General features: G+C 39.7%; 1 protein-coding gene across 1 annotated transcript in view; it reads right to left on the bottom strand.

Annotated features, from left to right (window-relative positions):
• The window catches only part of LOC127228264 (phospholipid-transporting ATPase ABCA3), a 103,122-nt gene extending 86,482 nt beyond the window's left edge, over window positions 1-16,640 (bottom strand). The window contains exons 1-5 of the mRNA XM_051192826.1: window positions 16,507-16,640; window positions 8,047-8,132; window positions 7,459-7,708; window positions 3,782-3,909; window positions 2,368-2,527 (exon numbers count right to left, since the gene is read on the bottom strand). Coding sequence (XP_051048783.1) covers window positions 2,368-2,527; window positions 3,782-3,909; window positions 7,459-7,708; window positions 8,047-8,106 — 598 coding nt within the window. The 5' untranslated portion in view covers window positions 8,107-8,132; window positions 16,507-16,640. The remainder of the gene's footprint in view (window positions 1-2,367; window positions 2,528-3,781; window positions 3,910-7,458; window positions 7,709-8,046; window positions 8,133-16,506) is intronic.
• Window positions 16,641-17,831: the final 1,191 nt, after the last annotated feature.

The following is a 17,831-nucleotide window of genomic DNA, read 5'->3' as shown; positions in this document are numbered from 1 at the left end:
CTGTGAGTTCAAGGCTAGTTTGGTCTACATAGCAAGTTCTAGGCTTGTCAGAAACTTAAAACAACAACAACAACAAAAAAAAACTAACAAAACTTCATGTAGACAATTCTGCTCTGCTTCTCTGATACACTACCATTCTCAGCATCTCTAAATGGCAGCTGCTGTTTGGATATGGTCTGCTGCCTCACGATCTTCATCTGCTGAAAACTGGGGCCCCAGTGTGGTTTTGTAGGTGGGAGCCATGTAGCAGATGATTGGATCATGACTGACATTGGGACAGATATTGTTCGTTTCATGGAGTGGGCAGGTCTAGTGGGTGCGAATCAGTTCCTGTAAGCCTCAATTATAAAATGAGTAAGCCTGGCTCCTCACTGCTCTTTGGCCCCTTGTTCATATGCATGCCTCTTCAGCATTCAAACAGTCCCTTTCTGCTTCTCCACTATATTTCTGTGCAGCTGGGAGAAGAGGAAACAGGAAGGAATGTTGTGGCCATGCTGCTTAAATAACCAGCAGTCTTGCAAGCCAGGTAAACATTGCTCAGGCTCAGGTAGTCACAGGCACAAAACAGGTTAACATCAAAGTCCTAATAACTGGTGTAATAGAACTTTGGTGCTGTCATGAAGCTTATGATGCTTCTCCTAATCTTTGTCAGATTAAAAATATGGCCCAAAGTGTTTAACACATATAAAAGAATCTAAGCAAAAACAAACAAACAGGCCAGATGACTCCTACTTGGCCACTTAAAAAAAAGCAATTTCAAATTTCATACCAATTTAAAAATATTAACTTACTACACATGTCCATTTGCATTTACAATTTGTTGGTGTTTCTTTTTTTCTTTTTTTTCTTGCCTTAAAAGCTTTTAATTTTTTTAAGGGGATAAAATAAACTCTTTTTAAAAAGTACCTTTTCAAACTGCGGTGGTGGCACATACCTGTAACCCTAACACTTGAGAGGGTCAGGAAGGAAGATCATCCCAAATTTGAGGACATCTGTGCTTAAGGCTAGCCTGGGCTACATAGTCAAATACTACCTAAACAATGATAAATAGTCCATCTAACTATTTTTATTATACCATGTCTACATTTTTGGTGAAAATGCTTTTAATCCACGAATATCATGCCATTTTCTATTATGTTCTTCTTCCCAAATAATATCTTTAGGATGCAGTATATTAATTTTAAAAGAGATTAGACTCATTTTAAACTTATACCTAGAAAAATATTTTGTTTTTGATAAAATAAGATACCATACATTCTTTCAACTCTAAAGTGACAACTGTTTAAATTTTTGTAGACATGTAAATATAGTTTTAATTCTATATACACAGATCATTATTTGCCAGTTTGTGATTGTTTTAATAGCCACATCAACTTGTCAAGCTGATACATTATTTTCAGGGATGGGGTGGGGTGGCCAGGACGATGTGCATGTGCACGAGTGCATCCGTGCATGAGTTTTGCAGAAGTCAGAGGCTGACTTGAACAGGAATCCTCCTCCTTCTCCACCTCACTTATTTTGATAAAGGGTCTCTCAATCAATTTGCAGCTCCTGCCTTTGGTTAGAACTGCTGACCAGCAAGCCTCAGTGGCATCCCTATCTCCACATATCCAGTACTGGGGTCATGGGTACACCGTACCAGCTTTTCCACAGGCGATGGGATCAGACTTGGAGACTCATACTTGTGCACCAAAACCACAACTTTACCTACTAAGAAAATCTCCCCAGCTCAGGCTGATACATTCTGAACAATGTTCTTGTTGAGATGAATTTCACTCTAACCTTTTACTTATAATAGTAAAATCACATAGTTTTTGTCTCCTGCTGAATAATTTCCATCATTCTCAGGACCTGATATTTAATACACAGCTCCTAATGGTATTACTTTTTTCTTCCTTCAAGGTAATTTATATTACTAAAAAATAAATTTATCATCATGACAAGATTTTTAAAAAAGCTATTCATAAACTTAAACATACAACACATGCACATTTATGAAATATACATATATATTCCATACACATATACACATGTGTGTATACAGACATGTATATAGACAATGTGTCTATATATACATATACAGAAATGTCTATATATACATCTATACATATATATTGAGTCAAGAGAAGCAAAAGTTATCAACTAAAACTATATAAATGCACAGATACAAGAAAATTAATTCAAGAAATAAAGAAAATAGTAACAGATTTCTGATGTATCAAATTTTATGTTTGTTAAGAAAAATTAAATTTAAACCATAATGAATGAATAAATCAACTTGCTCATGCCGTGGGGGGAAAAAGGAAGCCATGCCTAACGACTGCCATACACAGTAAAAATAATAATGTAAGTTAAGGATCTGCTAACCAGGGTGTCCCCCATTGCTTTCCATAGTGTTCCGGGGTCCTAGAGAAGGCACAGGTGGGAAGAGAACCGATGTGTTCCAGTCCTTTCTGTCCTGGCCCCTGGATGGCTCTAAGGGATTATTAGCATTATAGAGACGACCGAAGCGCAAATTATATTTTACCTAGAATGAGAGCCAAAGACAAACATGTTAAACCAGTGAAGCCTTCAAAAACAAAGATTAACCCTGATACAAAAGATTTGTTTTCTATTTAAATATTTTTGTTTTGGGAACAAAAGAATGACAGAATCATTATGACACGAATAACTAATATGCCACATAAGCTATAACCACAGTTGAAATGTGAAGTTATCTGAATTCCATAAATCCTCTCTCTTTCATCTTCATGACATTTTGCTTTTGAGTTGCAAAGATGCAAAAAGGTATATAATAGTCATCAATATAACTGTACTTTACTAATCGCACCACTGTTCTGCCTATGAATGAGCATAAAACATATCTACTAGAGAGCCTGGGAAGATGGCTCAGAGGTTAAGAAAATTTGTTGCTCTTGTAGAGGACCTGGGTTCAGTTCTCAGTACCCACAGGGAGGCTCACAACCATCCATAACTCTAATTCCAGGGGTCTGATGTTACAGATGTGTTTGCATTACGTATCTACATTGGATTCAGTCTGAGACCCGTCTGTTCACCAAATGCTATCTTGAAGAATAGTGGTTTTTAAATGTCATTAAGCCAGATTTCTTTATTTTTTTTATTTTTGTTGTTCTGTCAATGCAATCTCAAGTTAATGCCCCCCCCTGTGTGTGTGTGTGTGTGTGTGAGAGAGAGAGAGAGAGAGAGAGAGAGGGAGAGAGAGAGAGAGAGAGAGAGAGAGAGAGATCTGTAACTCTTCTGACCTTTTGGGGTAATAGGTTCACATGCTGTGCATATATATACATGCAGGCAAAACATTCATATACATAAAAGGAATTAAATAAATATAAAATACATTTTAAAATCTACTAGAGATGCTGGGGAGATATTTTAGTCTGTAAAGTATTTGTTCACAAGCATGAGGACATGAATTCATATCTCTAGAATCTATAAAAAGCTAGGCATGGTGGCATGTGCCTGTGATCACAGTACTGGGACTATTGAGACAAGAAGATCCCTATGGCTTGCAACCCAGTACACCTGAATTAGCAAGTTTCTGGGTTCAGTGAGAGACCCTGCCTCAAAATTTGAGGTACAGAAGCAATTGAGGAAGACACTTAACGTCAGCCCTTCACCTCTGTAAGCATGCACACATGTATGCATGAGCACACATGAGCATGTACATATAAACAGCTCCATACTACACCCCCCCACACACACACACACATTTAAAAAACTCTCAAAGCTAAAAACATAATGATCAGGTGTTTAGATTTCTCACCTGAAGTGGCAAGCGTTCGTTGTTGGTTTTGAACATGTGATCAAACACAATAGCAGCCAGAACATATGAAGACTTGTTTTCATACTTAATGTATTTCTCAAAAGATTCTTCAGAAGAAAAGCCTCGAACTGTAGAGAGAAAAGTCCAAGTTGCCCACATAAACATGAAAGGTCTAATGCTCATTCCTCTTGGCTCCATGAAACAACCCTGTCACAACAGTGAAAATTCCAAACAGTGCCATTTAATCAATGACACTCAGACTATCTAATATATACCTGGAGTGTGAAAAACAAATGAAAAATAAATATATAGACTAAAATTAAATTACCAATATATCATACATAAGTGTATAAAGCAACACACACAAAGACCTTCTTTCATAAGATAATGTATTCATGATTTTGGAGGAAACGTAAGTTTTAAGTAATAGTTTATTAGTAAAAAAAAGGGTAGTGATTATAATTAAGTGATAGAACACTTGCCTAGTATACAATGCAAGGTCCTAGGTTCAATCTCCAGTTCACACACACACACACACACACACACACACACACACACACACACACACATGGGGGGGGGAGCATTGACTGGAGATTGCATTGACAGAACAACAAAAATAAAAAAAAAAAGAAATCGAGCTTAATGACATTTAAAAATCACTATTCTTCAAGATAGCATTTGGTGAACAGACGGGTCACAGACTGAATCCAGTGTAGATACATAATGCATATAACCAACAAACATCTGTAACGGCTGTAAGTGAAAGAGAGAACAAGTCAACCCAACAGAAAATGGACAAAATATGTCAACAGGCTTGCTGTAGCAAACAAGTACCCTCACAGCCAATAATCATAAGGAAAGTGAGTTCAGTAAGAGTAGATTGGGGTTCTGCTCAGCTGTGGGGTGCTCACCTCACACGAGAAAGCCCTGAATATGACTTCCAGAGATAACAACAACAAAACATTAACCAGAGGAAAGCAAATCAAGGCCAAGAGGATCCCACCACATACTCCTCAAAACAGCTAGAGTTCTGTAAAATTATATCAATATTTTACTCATCATCTTAAATATTCATTACAATTTTGTTTTTTATATAAGGAAAAACTTGCACCCTTTGTTTAAACTTTTAAGTGACTGCTGTTTTCCTCTGTGACTGCCTTTTATTAGAGTCCAGTGACTTGCCCCTCAGGTATACCCTGCTGACACACATGGTAATTTGTTTACTGAGAAACTACCACTATTTTCCAAAGTAGAGCTACATTTTCCTTCCCACTGGTGTGGCAAGGTCCCAGTTGCTCCATACACTAATCAACCTCACTATTATCTTTTTGTTCTAGTTATGAACGGCATCTCATTGTATCTTCCATTACATTTTCCTGGTGATGAACAATGTCGAACATCCTCCCCTGTGCTCCTTTGTCATTCAGATCTCATCTTCAGTCTTCAGCAAAATTTCTACTCAGACCCTCTGTTGTTTTATAAATCGGATATTTGTCTTTGCATGATTAAGTCATTAAAAATGCTTTATAATTCTGTTACAAGCCCACTTCATATTGATAGCCTGCAAATATTTTGTCTCAACCTTTAGGCTGTCTTTCAATTTCTTGATAGCTTCTTTTGAAAAATATTTCCAATTTTGTTGAAAGCAAAGTATTTTTATTAGGTTTTCATTTTTCCTTTGTTTTATTTGGGGGCGGTCATACCTAAAAATCCTTTTCCATATCCAAACTCATGAAGACAATTCTTTTTTTCTTCTAAAGTATTTATAGTTTGGCTCTCATATTTAGTTTATTGGCCCAATTTGAATTATTTTTACATAAGATTCAAGCAAACAAGTAATGAGTCAACAACATTCCATTGTATGTGGAACATTCTGTTTCCAAATAGCTCAAGATTATTTTTCTCCATGGTTCCATTTCAAAATAATATCAAAACATTAATTTACTATGCTAGTATCTATTTGTAGAATCTCAATTCTATAACATTGATATATACATCTACATTTGTACCGAGAAAGAGAGAGTGTGTGTGTGTATGTGTGTGTTCAACTTCAATATTTCTCGATATTATTTTAGCTTACAGTGAGTCACATTTTTGCACGAATTTCAGAATTCATTAATCAATTTCCACAAAGAAGCTCAAAAATCTGTGTGGGAAATGTTCCTGTTACTAGGCATTCAGACAGATCCAGGCTTCATTCATCCACTGCTCTGGGAAGGCTCTGGACTTCCCTGGCCCATGGGTGTGGGGCCCTGAAGCCAAGTTGCAGGGCTGCTTCAGATTCCATAGCAAAGACTGAGGTCTGCAGACTCCCACTGGCATCTTTTCCCTGTGTGTTCCTTTGTGCCAACGGGGCTGATCTCAGTCTACTGCAAAGGCAAACCTTACATCGGTTTCAGAGTCTGGTGTAACTATAGAGCAAGTGTACCTCAGGGACGCAGACAGTACCTTCCTGGGTCCACATATGAGACTGCTCTCAGTTGACAGCTGTGATGAGTCAAACAGAGTCCTTTTTAGTCTACAGCCAAACCATCCGCCCAACACAGTGGTTAGAGGTGACTCCCACAGAAATCCCTCTATCTAGGTCCCTGAGCTGGGTCCTTACCCTGTCTACAAAGGTGGCCTCTAATCACCACTGTGATTGCCTAGAACTGTGTCTCAGGGACATTTTTGGCCTGTGGTCAGGAGCTCCATCACTGGAGACACAGTGTGTACTCCTTATCCCAAATCCCCAGTGGACAGTTCTGATAGTAAGATTATCAGATGAGGACATAACCAAGTCCATGAGGATATGAGAAATTTCTAGATCTGAAGGCAGAAACACAGTAGGTAAGTCTGCCCTGGGCATTGTCCCCTCAAGGTGGCTCTCCCAGGTCTTGGACTTACAAGATCCTAATTGGATGGCACTTTTATCCACAGGTGGCTGCAAAATTATTACTGTACTTAATATAAATAGAGGATTTCTAGTCCACTGCCTTGCTGTCACTACTCTGTATAGATCACAGCTCTAAAAGTATATATGAAAATAAATCCACATAGTGACATAAGCCACATGACAAGATAGAGGCACAGATGTCAAGTTCTTAGTGTCAAAGAAGAAAAAATTAATAAGCAGAAATATGTTTGGCAAAGAGTTGTCTTTTCTGCTATGATTCTACAGTATTTTTCTTTTCAGATGCACTCATATATCATTCTTAAATATTTTCATAAAATTAATGATGTGAACAAAATCTATGCACCAAAAATAGTATCTGCTTTATCCTAATACTTGACACAAAATCATGTACTTTTAGCTCAGAATACATAATCACAGGGCTAGTGAGATGAATCATTGGGTAAAGCACTTGGTGTGAAGCCTGGTGATGGCATCTGTGAAAGGGGAGAACTAGTGTCTGCAAAATGTGCTCTGACCTCCACACCTGTCACATGCACACATGCACAGGTGTGCACACACACACACACACACTCTTCAAAGCACAATCATAAACAAAAAATAGTCATAATTTTAGAACTATAAATTAATTCAGTCATCTGATTTCAAATATTACATTTCAATAGTAATTATGTCATGAAGACATATGAACAAACTATTTGGAGACTAATGAATGAATTATGAAGGTTACTGAATCATACTAAAACATTTCCATAGAGGTACTTCAAGTATTTTAATTTCTAACCTTTAAAGTTGAAATTTAAATCCTTTTTCACCATCTCAGTAATATTTCTTGCCGCATCACTCTCAGAAGGCACATAAGCCAATTCATAGTCAAAGTTTTTATTAAGGAACTCAGGTAAAGTCAGGGGAACAGGATTATAAATTGCAGCATGAGAAAATGTCTTGTTTGAAATTTTGCGTATAGTCAAAGTCCATGCAAACAACAGAAATATCAAGAGAATCTCTACCACTAAGCCAACTACGTTCCGCCTCTGCAAAAAATAAAACAGGATGACTTTGTTAGTGAATACATGTGTGTGCTCCTGTGTATGGGCATGTACACACAACACAGACATACATTATTCAGCTTTGTTCTACCAATGACAATGGCTACCCCAAATGTCTTCCTCAGTCTTTTCTATAAAGTTCATTTTATTCTACTGATTCTGTTGATTCTTAGGGTGTTCTTCAGACTAAGCAGTGCTATCTAGCTCCAGCCTTGGAACAAAAGCAAGAAAATAAACTATCATCAAATGTGGTAAGGAAGATGTCAGTCCCTCCTCTGGCTTCACAGGCTGCCCATCTAGCTCCCATGGATACCTCCACTTACCTTCAAAAGGAAATTTTTCCACAGGAGGATTGAAAATTGCTTCATGCGCAATGAATCCATTTTATGAAAAGGGTGAGATTTCAATGCTTAAGAAACAAAGATGTAACACAATTAAGATCACCTGGTAAAATACAAAATGGCATCAAGAAAAAGGTTTATTGCTTTATTGTTCCACACTTCCATTTATCAATAGAAAAATAACTATAAAAACAAACAAGAAAAAACAAAACCAAACCAAACCTTGAAATGGGTGCTTGTCTGCTCTTCTATACCTTTATGTCAACTCATTAAAACATTGAAGAATAGCAATATAAATGTGAGCAAACTATGGATCCATTTTCACAAAGAAGATATAAAATATAAGTGTAGAAAATCACTATTTGGGAAGCTTCTACATACCTCACAAACTATACTGTTAAACACCTGCTTGCTTAGTGCCTTCTCACACAATAATCTGTACCAAACATATGGTCAGTTCATAGCATACCCCTTTCCTCATAGCCATAAATAGTATAGCATAGTAACTATTAACCTAGATCTGAGTTCAGACCACAAATCTTCAACACACTGCATGCATATAATTGTGAGCAAAATAATTAACCCATGACTACTTATTGTCTGTAAGTCAGAAAATGGTAGTACTTACCTTACAAGGACTTTTCCCCTGCCCTTGAGGTCAACTGCTACTATGGGGACACTGAGGACTATATTCATCATATTTTAAATTATGATAAAACATACATTACCAGTATGATTGTTTTGTTTAGTACTTGGTTTAGGGGTATCAATCACATAGTCCTACAGCCAGCACCACCATTCATAACATTTTCATCCTCAAGAATCTAAGCTCTGACTTTTTAAACTACAACTCACCATCTCCCCTATGCCCTGGCAGTATAAATCAGGGTAATAAGTGTAATTGTGCAGCACCACGAGGCTGGTAAGAATAGTTGCTCAGGAAGTTCAAATACTTGTCAATGGATGGATCTTGAAGACTATTTTATACTAAATGAAATAATCCAATTACGAAGTGCCAAATGGCAGAGAAGATACAAATACAAGAATCTGAGGAAAACTAAACAAAGATAAATGTAAAGAAATATACATATAGACACAGATAGAACACTAGACCTGAACAAGGATGACACTAACAGACATGATGACACAGAGAGGGACATCTCATTGTGCCTCAACCTTAGACAAAGAAAGCTCACAAGGTCTTAACTCTAGACCACAAGTAACTAAAAGAATACTAAGATCAGGAGAAATAGTCTTCCCCAGGGAAAGTCCTCAATTGGTTATTCAATACCAAGTTGTCAGTCTTGAAATCATATACATACAAGAAACATTATTATACAAACTGAATATGTTTTCTCTCTCTCTCTCTCTCTCTCTCTCTCTCTCTCTCTCTCTCTCTCTCTCTCTCTCTGTGTGTGTGTGTGTGTGTGTGTGTGTAATTTAATAGAGAACAAAAATTTCAGGGAGAGTAGAGCGGGGCATGGGAAGGATTGGAGGAAAGAAAGGAAAGGGGGAATGATACAACTATATTTTGACTTCAAAAATAGTAATAAAGAGAAACTCTTTGAAAAAAACAGAAGAAAATAAAACAGCTTTAAGGAAACAAAGATTCAGAAAGTAGCAACGCAGAAATCAGAAAGACCAGAGGACATAATAAATGTGCACCAATTTGTTTTCTGCTTGTTTTGCTATGCAGCCCAGGCTAACCCAGAACTGCCTGCCTCTGATTCCCAAGTGCTACATGTGTGTACCACATCTAGCTAACATTTCTAATTGCTGGGGGATGAAACTTTTAGTCATGAAATGGATATTCTCCAAAGAAATCCTTCAGATGTTAAGGTCTGAAATAAAGACATTCACAGATAAAAGAAAAACTAAGCTAGTAGATTTGATCTGAAAGAATTAGTAAAAGAAACCCTTTGGAGAAAAAAAGAAATGGCATCAGAATGTAGGAACCATGGGAGATGGAAAAATACCTGGGAAGGGCAAGGATTCCTAGAGTATCCTGGTTAATGAGACCCGTCATGTCTGTGAGCTCTGAGTTTGATTGGGAGACCCTGCCTCAAAGAATAAGGTGAAAGACCAACTGAGGAAGACCCACATCAACTTTAATCCTTAACACACATGCAAATATAAACATGTGCCCACAAGCAATCAAACACACTTACATAAATACATACTACACATGTACACACACCACACAAATATACATGCAAGAAGAAAAAAAAAAGGAAACTCAGCAAAAGTGATAAAATTTTTCTTGAGTGATCAAGATAAGGAGATGCCTCAAATTATTAAAATCTGGACGCAATGAGTGTCAGGTCCAAAGGAAACTCCATTTCCCCAAGTTTTTGGTAGTCAGACAAAAGCCAGTGCTCCTCAGGAACTGTGAAGCAGGTTCCCCTCTACCAATATGAGTCATTTCTCTTAACACTGACTCAAAGGACAAATGGTGAACTGTGGTGGTTATTAGCATAAGAAATGCATGCTGGCCTCTAGACTCCCTCAGTATCACAAGGACCTAGCTCTTCTTATCTCCTCCCCTACCCTTAACTTCTCCATCTTATGGGCTTCCCTCCCAAAAACTACCCACTCCCCTTATAACCTGCTATTTTTGCTATCCTTGTTCTCTTTGTCTTCATCTCTCTGCTTCCCTCTCTGTTCTGTGCTCTCCCTCACCCTAGCTCTCTGCTCTGTTACTGCTTTTCTTATGCTCAGTTCCAGTCTGCTATCCATGTTCAGTCGACTTCTTTCTCTCTGCTTTGGACTCTACCAGATGCCTCTGGCTGTTCTCCCCCTCCTATCTACAATAACATAAAACCTTTCACTTAACCATACTGGAGTAGTCATATCATCAGTTATACAACAAGAAGACATTACCAACCTTTTAGAAATAAAAGTGATTGTAAGAAAATACTACGAACAATTACAACCCAATAGATTTGACAACCTAGATAAAATTAAATCCTAGAAATACAATAACCTACAAATTTCAAGAACAAGTGGAAGATGTGAACAGACCTTTTATAATAGAACAAATGAACAATATAAACAACGTCCTAGCACAGGAAAAACAGGATCAGATAGTATCTGGAGTGGGAAAGAATTTATGCTGATTCTTGTTTGATTTCTCCAAGCAAGGAAAAAATTCCAACTGAGTATCCTACAATGAAGTCCAACTCTGGCACTAAGTATGCAGTGCTAGCATAAGCTAGCTCCCTAGGTTAAGACTCAGGCCCTACTCCAGATGCAGGTGCACAATAGGACCTCTGCCTTGGAACCTTCAAGTGGTAAGGCATCTACAGTCCTTCTTCTGGCTTCATCTTTCACTAGAACAGCTTACAGACTGAGGAACTTGTACAGGTGAACAGCATGTGAAAGGGCATGCAGAGCAAGATGATGGGAATACAGTGCTTCCATCTCCTGCCCAGGGTGACTCCCTGCACAGCAACCTATTCACCCAGAGGCTCTCTTAGATCTTGAGGCCTTGATCCAGGTTCATTAGGCAATCATGATAGATGAAGTCAACAGTCCCTGGTGATTCAATCAAGCTCCAGCCTCCTCCTCTCTTAGAGATAACATCCCCAAAACTCTGATCCTCACAGTTTTTTGGGTTTTTTTCCCCCCTCTGGCAACCAGCTCCCATCCTAAGGTGACCTAGGCCTGATGTCTGGAGTCTCCATGTTAGGACAAATTCATGGAAAATCCAAAAGCAACTTGTAGCACAAATAATAAAAACCCAGAGACAGATATTGGGGTTAAAGCTGAAGATCAGAAAAGCAAAGTGGTCAGCCACTAGAATTCTCACCTCTACCAATACTCAGACCAAAAGAGTGATCCTGTCCTCTGCATCTCCAGACTGCACCTGTCTCCACTAAACTGAGCTCTTGTCTCCTCCCATCTATATTCCTCTCTAGTTCTGGAATTAAAGGCATGGGACCTCAGGTGCTGAGATCACCTTTGTATGAGTTCTGTTTCCCTTTTAGACTGGATCAATTTTGTGCAGCTCTGGGTGGTCTTGAACTAACCAGAGATCTGTCTGCCTCTGTTTCTTAGTTCTGGGATTAAAGGTGGGTACCATCACTGCCTGGCCTCTATGGCTAACTAGTGTGGCTATCTTTGCACTCTGATTTTCATGCAAACTTATTTGTTAGATCATAAACAAAATATCACTACAGCAGCTAGTTATGAATGACAAAAGATACTCCTGTCATCAGGGGTTTCAAAGCATTTGGAGATCTCTGAGCCAGGAGCCAAAAGCAATGTGTATAAACACAGATATAAGCACACATGCCATCTCTCCACCAAACAATGGGAGATGGCACACTTTCTAACTCTTCCATTACTTGTACTCAAAACCAGAGCAAAACATCACAAGCCAACTACAGACCAATATCACTTAAGAGTATAAGTGCAAAATCCTTAACAATACTAGCTAGCTGAATCCAGAAAAAAATATTTAAGGATTTTTTTTCTTTTATCAAGTGGCAGTTGGATTTATCTCAGTAATGCAGGGTAATGCTATATAAGAAGGTCCATCACTATATGGCCAATAATATATGGTCACGTTGAAGTAGAATAAGGTAGAAAATACCAATTATTAGATTTACTTAGTGAAAGCACTGCTTATTACCTAGACAGAACAACCTGGACAGAAACCAAAGCAACTGAAAAGTTCCAGCCCTAGAGAAGGGGAAAGGGACAAGATCACCTGAGCATATGGGCAGCATGGGGGTGGGGTGAGAGGGAGTTAGGAGAAAGAGGAGGGGAGAGGTGGGCATGAGGGAACAGGAAGACTGAGACAGGGAAAGTATAGAGGAGAACAAGAAAAGAGATACCATAATAGAGGGAGCCATTATAGGTTTAAAGAGAAATCTGGCACTAAGGAAATGTCAAGAGATCTACAAGGATGAGCCCAACTTACAATCTAAGCAATAGTAGAAAAGCTAACTTAAATGCCCTTCCCCGATAGTGAAATTGTTGACTACCTTATATGCCATCCTAGAGACTTCATTCAGTAGCTGATGGAAACAGAAGCACACACCCACAGCTAAACCCTGAGCCAAACTCCTGAAATCCAGTTGCAGAGAGGGAGGAGTCAAGACCAAGCTGGAGAAACCAACAGAAACAGCTGACCTGAACAAGGGGAGCTCACAGACCCCAGACTGATAGCTGGGAAACCAGCATAGGACCAACCCAGACCCCCTGAATGTGGGTGTTAGTTAGGAGGACAGGGCAGTCTATGGGGCCTCTGGTAGTGGATCAGTATTTATCTCTAGTGTACAAATGGACGAGAGCCCACATAGAGGGATAGTCTCTCAGCCTAGAAACATGGGGGGGAGGGCCTAGGCCCTGCTCTAAACCAAATGATAGACTTTGAAGATTTCCCCCCATGGAAGGCCTCAACCTCCCTGGGGAGCAGAAAGGGAATTGGATGTGGTTGGGAGTGGGGCAGGGGAGAAGGGGGAGGGAACTGGGATTGATATGTAAAACAAGCTTGTTTCAAATTTAAATAAAAATTTTATCATATTAAAAAAAAAAAAAAAGGTACAGCCCCAAAGTGAATGTTGTACTTAGCAACTTGACCACAGATACTTGTGATTTTAGAGTATAAAATAAATGCAAACTGGACTCAGAGCTGAAGGCTTTCAGGAGCCTGGCTTCAGTCCATGTCTGAATGTCTCTCTTCCTCTCTCATTGCTGATCACCTCAACTGAAGCAGAAAAGGCAACAGATATGAACACCTGACCAATAAGGAACAGTAGTGTAGTTCCTCAACATGACAGACACACCATAATCAATAGTGAAAGGCCAAACAATAACCTCCTCAGACTAGAAATAAGACAAGACTGTCTGCAGTACCCCTCCTACTCAACATAAGCACACAAGTGCTAAGTAGAATGACTGGGCAGAGAAAAAAATAAGTTAAAGAAGACTAGGAAGACAGGAGACAAAAAAAAGGAGGGGAAAACAAAATCAAAGTCATTGAAATTGTACAGGAAAACAATAAACCTTCCTTCAGAAATGTTACCAACAGTATTCCATATAGAAAGTCCCCAATGAACCCACAAAAGAAAGTCTTAGATTAAGCTAATAAGCTCAGCCAAGTTGAAGGAAGAAAGACCAACATACAAAAGTCTTTGTTTCTATACACCAGTAATGAACAATCTTTAAAAATCAGTTCCATTCACAAGAACATCAGGAAGTAAAATCTTAAGAATAAATTAAGCTAAGGAAATATAAAAGTTGTACATAAAAAATTATAAAATGTGGCTTTTAAAAAAAAAAGGAAAGAAGGGAAGGAAAGAGAAGAAAGCTAAGGCCTAAGTGCCCTGTATTTGAAGACTGAAAGACCAACAGAAATGCCCCTCCACCCCACACCCTGAAGTTGATCTTCCACTCAAAACTCAACTGCTTTGAACAGGTTGGCCCTAAAGTTCATATGGAATTCTAAGGACTACTGAATACACAAACCATTTTGGGAAGGAATCAAGTTAGAAGTCCCACACCTGATAATATCAACATTCATTTCTTTGGGATGTCAATCATCAGAACAGAACAGAACAGAACAGAACTGAGAAAAGCATGGGCACATGTAGTGGGATACAGTCCCACAGGGCTGTGGCTGACGGACATCATGCTTGCTTACTCCCTGACAAAAGAGCACGATTTTCAACAAATGTGCTTAACTAATGATCCCAGTGCAAAGGAGTGAAACTGGGTTTGAATCTCGTGCCGTACACCAAATGGTCAGTGACATGATGTGGTAGAAAAAGCAAATGCTTAGGATAAGCAGAAGTCTCAAATCATCATTTCACAATGATACACTCTGGGACAAAGAGAAGGAAGCATTGCCAAATCATACCCTGAACACACAGAGTAACCCAACAACAAAACACAACCCGACTAAATAATGGGCAACAAGTTCTAGACATTTCTACAAAGAAACTCTACAGATAGCCAATATCTACATTAAAAGATCCTCACATTATTACTCACAGAAAAATGAAAATCACAAGCTCAATAGGCTGTTGCTTCCCATGCCATACACTATACATTCTATATCAAAAACAAAATAGAAAATGTGTGCCAAGAAGGTAGGAAACTGAAACCTTTACCCACTGGTGGTGAACAGGACAGCCCATACTGGAAAACAGATTGGCAGCTTGATTCTCAAAAATTCAAAAGTTCAATTTCAACAGAAGTCCCCAATTTTATCCCTAGAATCTCATTTGCCTATATAAGGCCCCTGTTAAAAGAGGCAGGAACCTTAAAAACAGTATGCTAAGCAAAACATACATGATTCCATTCATATGAAATGTCTAGACTCCATTAATTCAAACAGTAAAAAAGAACAGCAGTTGCCAGGGGCAGCAGGGAATAGGCAATGGAGAATGACTGCTTAATAAGTGCAGGATTTATTTTGGGAGTGATAAAATATCCTGGAATTAGTGAAGACATGAGTGTGGTAAAGGGCACTCAAAAGTATGGTTAAGCTTATGTTGTGTTACTGTTATATCTTAAATAAACAAAACCATGTAGTGATAAAAAAATTTTTCAATTATAGGTGAGATACAGAAATCAAGTGACTTGCCTCAAATCAAGTTAAGACAAAGCTGACCCTGGGTCCCAGATCCTTCCCTCTAGCCCCTCAACTGTGAAAAGTGTCCTTGTCAAAATGGAGTCATGCTAGGTGGATGGTGCATGCTGTTAATCACAACTAGGTAGGCTGAGGCAAGAGGATGGCCATGAACTTGAGGACAGCTTTAGGTACATATTGAGTACAAGGCCAGGCAGCAGGACCCTGACTAAAATAATAGTAATGATGATGATGATGATGATGAAGTAGGAGGGGAGGGGAGAGGAGGGAGAGTCATAAACCAGCCAAACTAAGAGCCAAGAGGTTCAAAGGGGAAAGGGTACACGTGCCTATGGCAAAAACTTCTCCCAAGAATGCCGAAGGCCCTTTTCTTCTGTTTGTTTTTTGAGACAGGGCCTCACTATGTAGCCCTGTTTGTCCTCAAAATTGCTATTCTCCTGCCTCAGCCTCCAGAATGGGTGGATTACTTACGCACAGTTGCTCCACTCACTGCTCCTTGCTAAGGAAATCACCAGAACATCTTGCCTGACAGTCTCCTCTGTGTGCTGCAGTCAACACCTGCAACTAAAAACCCCGTCAGCCCCCAGCTGTTTCAAAACCCTGCACAAGGGACTTCTGCCTTTAGAAGTGTCCCATCTCACTCTCCTTGGAGATGGATGTGCCTTGTGTCCAGAGCATGCACAGCCCAGACTCTCTTTAAACAGTCACTCCTCTCTTTTAGGCTGGCAACACACATACACAGTGAAATTTGTTCCTAAGCCCCTAAGGGTGTGTGTGGAGGGGCCCAGGTTGGATTCCTGGGGCGTCTAAGGGCAGCGGCAGAACAGGTCCACGACACACACCTCTCAGACCCCACAACAGCCACCGCCACCGCCACGAGGGGACGCGCGTCGCCCGGGCACCTCGCCTCTCAACGCTCTAACCAACCGCCTGGCGGCGCGGACCGGTAAGAACGACGGGGGCGCGCAGTGGGCACGGGGGCGCGCGCCGGAAGGAGCCGCCTGGGTGTCGCCCACGCATGCGTCCTGGAGTCTTTTCTTCTTGGCTGAGTTCCGCTCGCGCGCTAGCTCCTCCACAACCAGACTCCCAGTAAAGCTGACAAGACATTTGAGGGGACGGCAGAACTCAGAAGCCCAGATAAATAACTTTCATACAAGATAAACAACTTTCATACAATATTTTCAATCTTTTTGAAGTAAAAGTAAAAATTTAAGAAGCTGTCCTCGAGTCTAAAGCAAAAGAGAAACTCCATTATTTTGACTTCTATTTAACTTTGATATTTTGCCTATTGTTGTCCTTTGGTTAATTTTTATTTTTTGTTTTATTTTAATATTTCTGTTAAGAATTAACTTATTTACTGAGTGTGCCCAATAAGTTTTGTTGAGTCAACATTGCTGCATCCTGGGGACCACTCTGCCCTGCTGTCACTTTTAGCATGTTGGCAGTAGTCTAGGGAGGATCAAGCGACCCACTTTTTCCTGGGCCTGTAGGTGGTCAGCAGGTCAGGAGAGGGCAGGGGAGAGACATAGCAGCTTCCCCTACATTACTAGCGAGTTTATTAATAGCCTTTCTCTCAAGTCATTATTACACTCAATAATAGTTGCATTATTTTAATAATAATGAAGACGAAAGCTGGCTGTGGTGCTGCACACTTGCTGTCCTAGCGCCTGGGAAATCGAGATACGAGCATCAGGAGGTCAAAGCCAGCCTTGGCTACATAGGGATTTTGAAACCAGTCTGACCTAGATGCTGTTTCAGAGCAGGAGAGATGACTGCTGTTAAGAGCTCTTGCTGCTCTTTCAGAGGATCTGGGTTCAGTTCGTTGCACCCATGTATGGTGGCGGCTTTCGGAGGCTTATAACCTCCACCTCCAGATCAGTTGCTCTCTTTTGTCCTAGGAAACCTACACACACACACACACACCGTAAAATATTAGGGCTAACAACAGCACCTCCATACCTCAGTCACTGTTTGTATAGTCAAATGAGATAAGCTGTTGTTGCTATTATTCTTTCAAACCCTAATTTTCTTTACTCCTTCCTGACACCTTACCACCCTGAGTTAGAATAGTCCCTTTTCTTTGAATTCCCGGAAGCACTTTCTCCACCACTGGTCGAGGGTTAGGCATCACTACCCCATCAGTGGTGGAGGGTTAGCTGTCACTTCG

Source organism: Phodopus roborovskii, unplaced genomic scaffold, assembly GCF_943737965.1.
Source record: "Phodopus roborovskii unplaced genomic scaffold, PHOROB, whole genome shotgun sequence".
Taxonomy (NCBI): Eukaryota; Metazoa; Chordata; class Mammalia; order Rodentia; family Cricetidae; genus Phodopus; species Phodopus roborovskii.
This window is presented reverse-complemented; position numbering and strand designations above follow the sequence as displayed.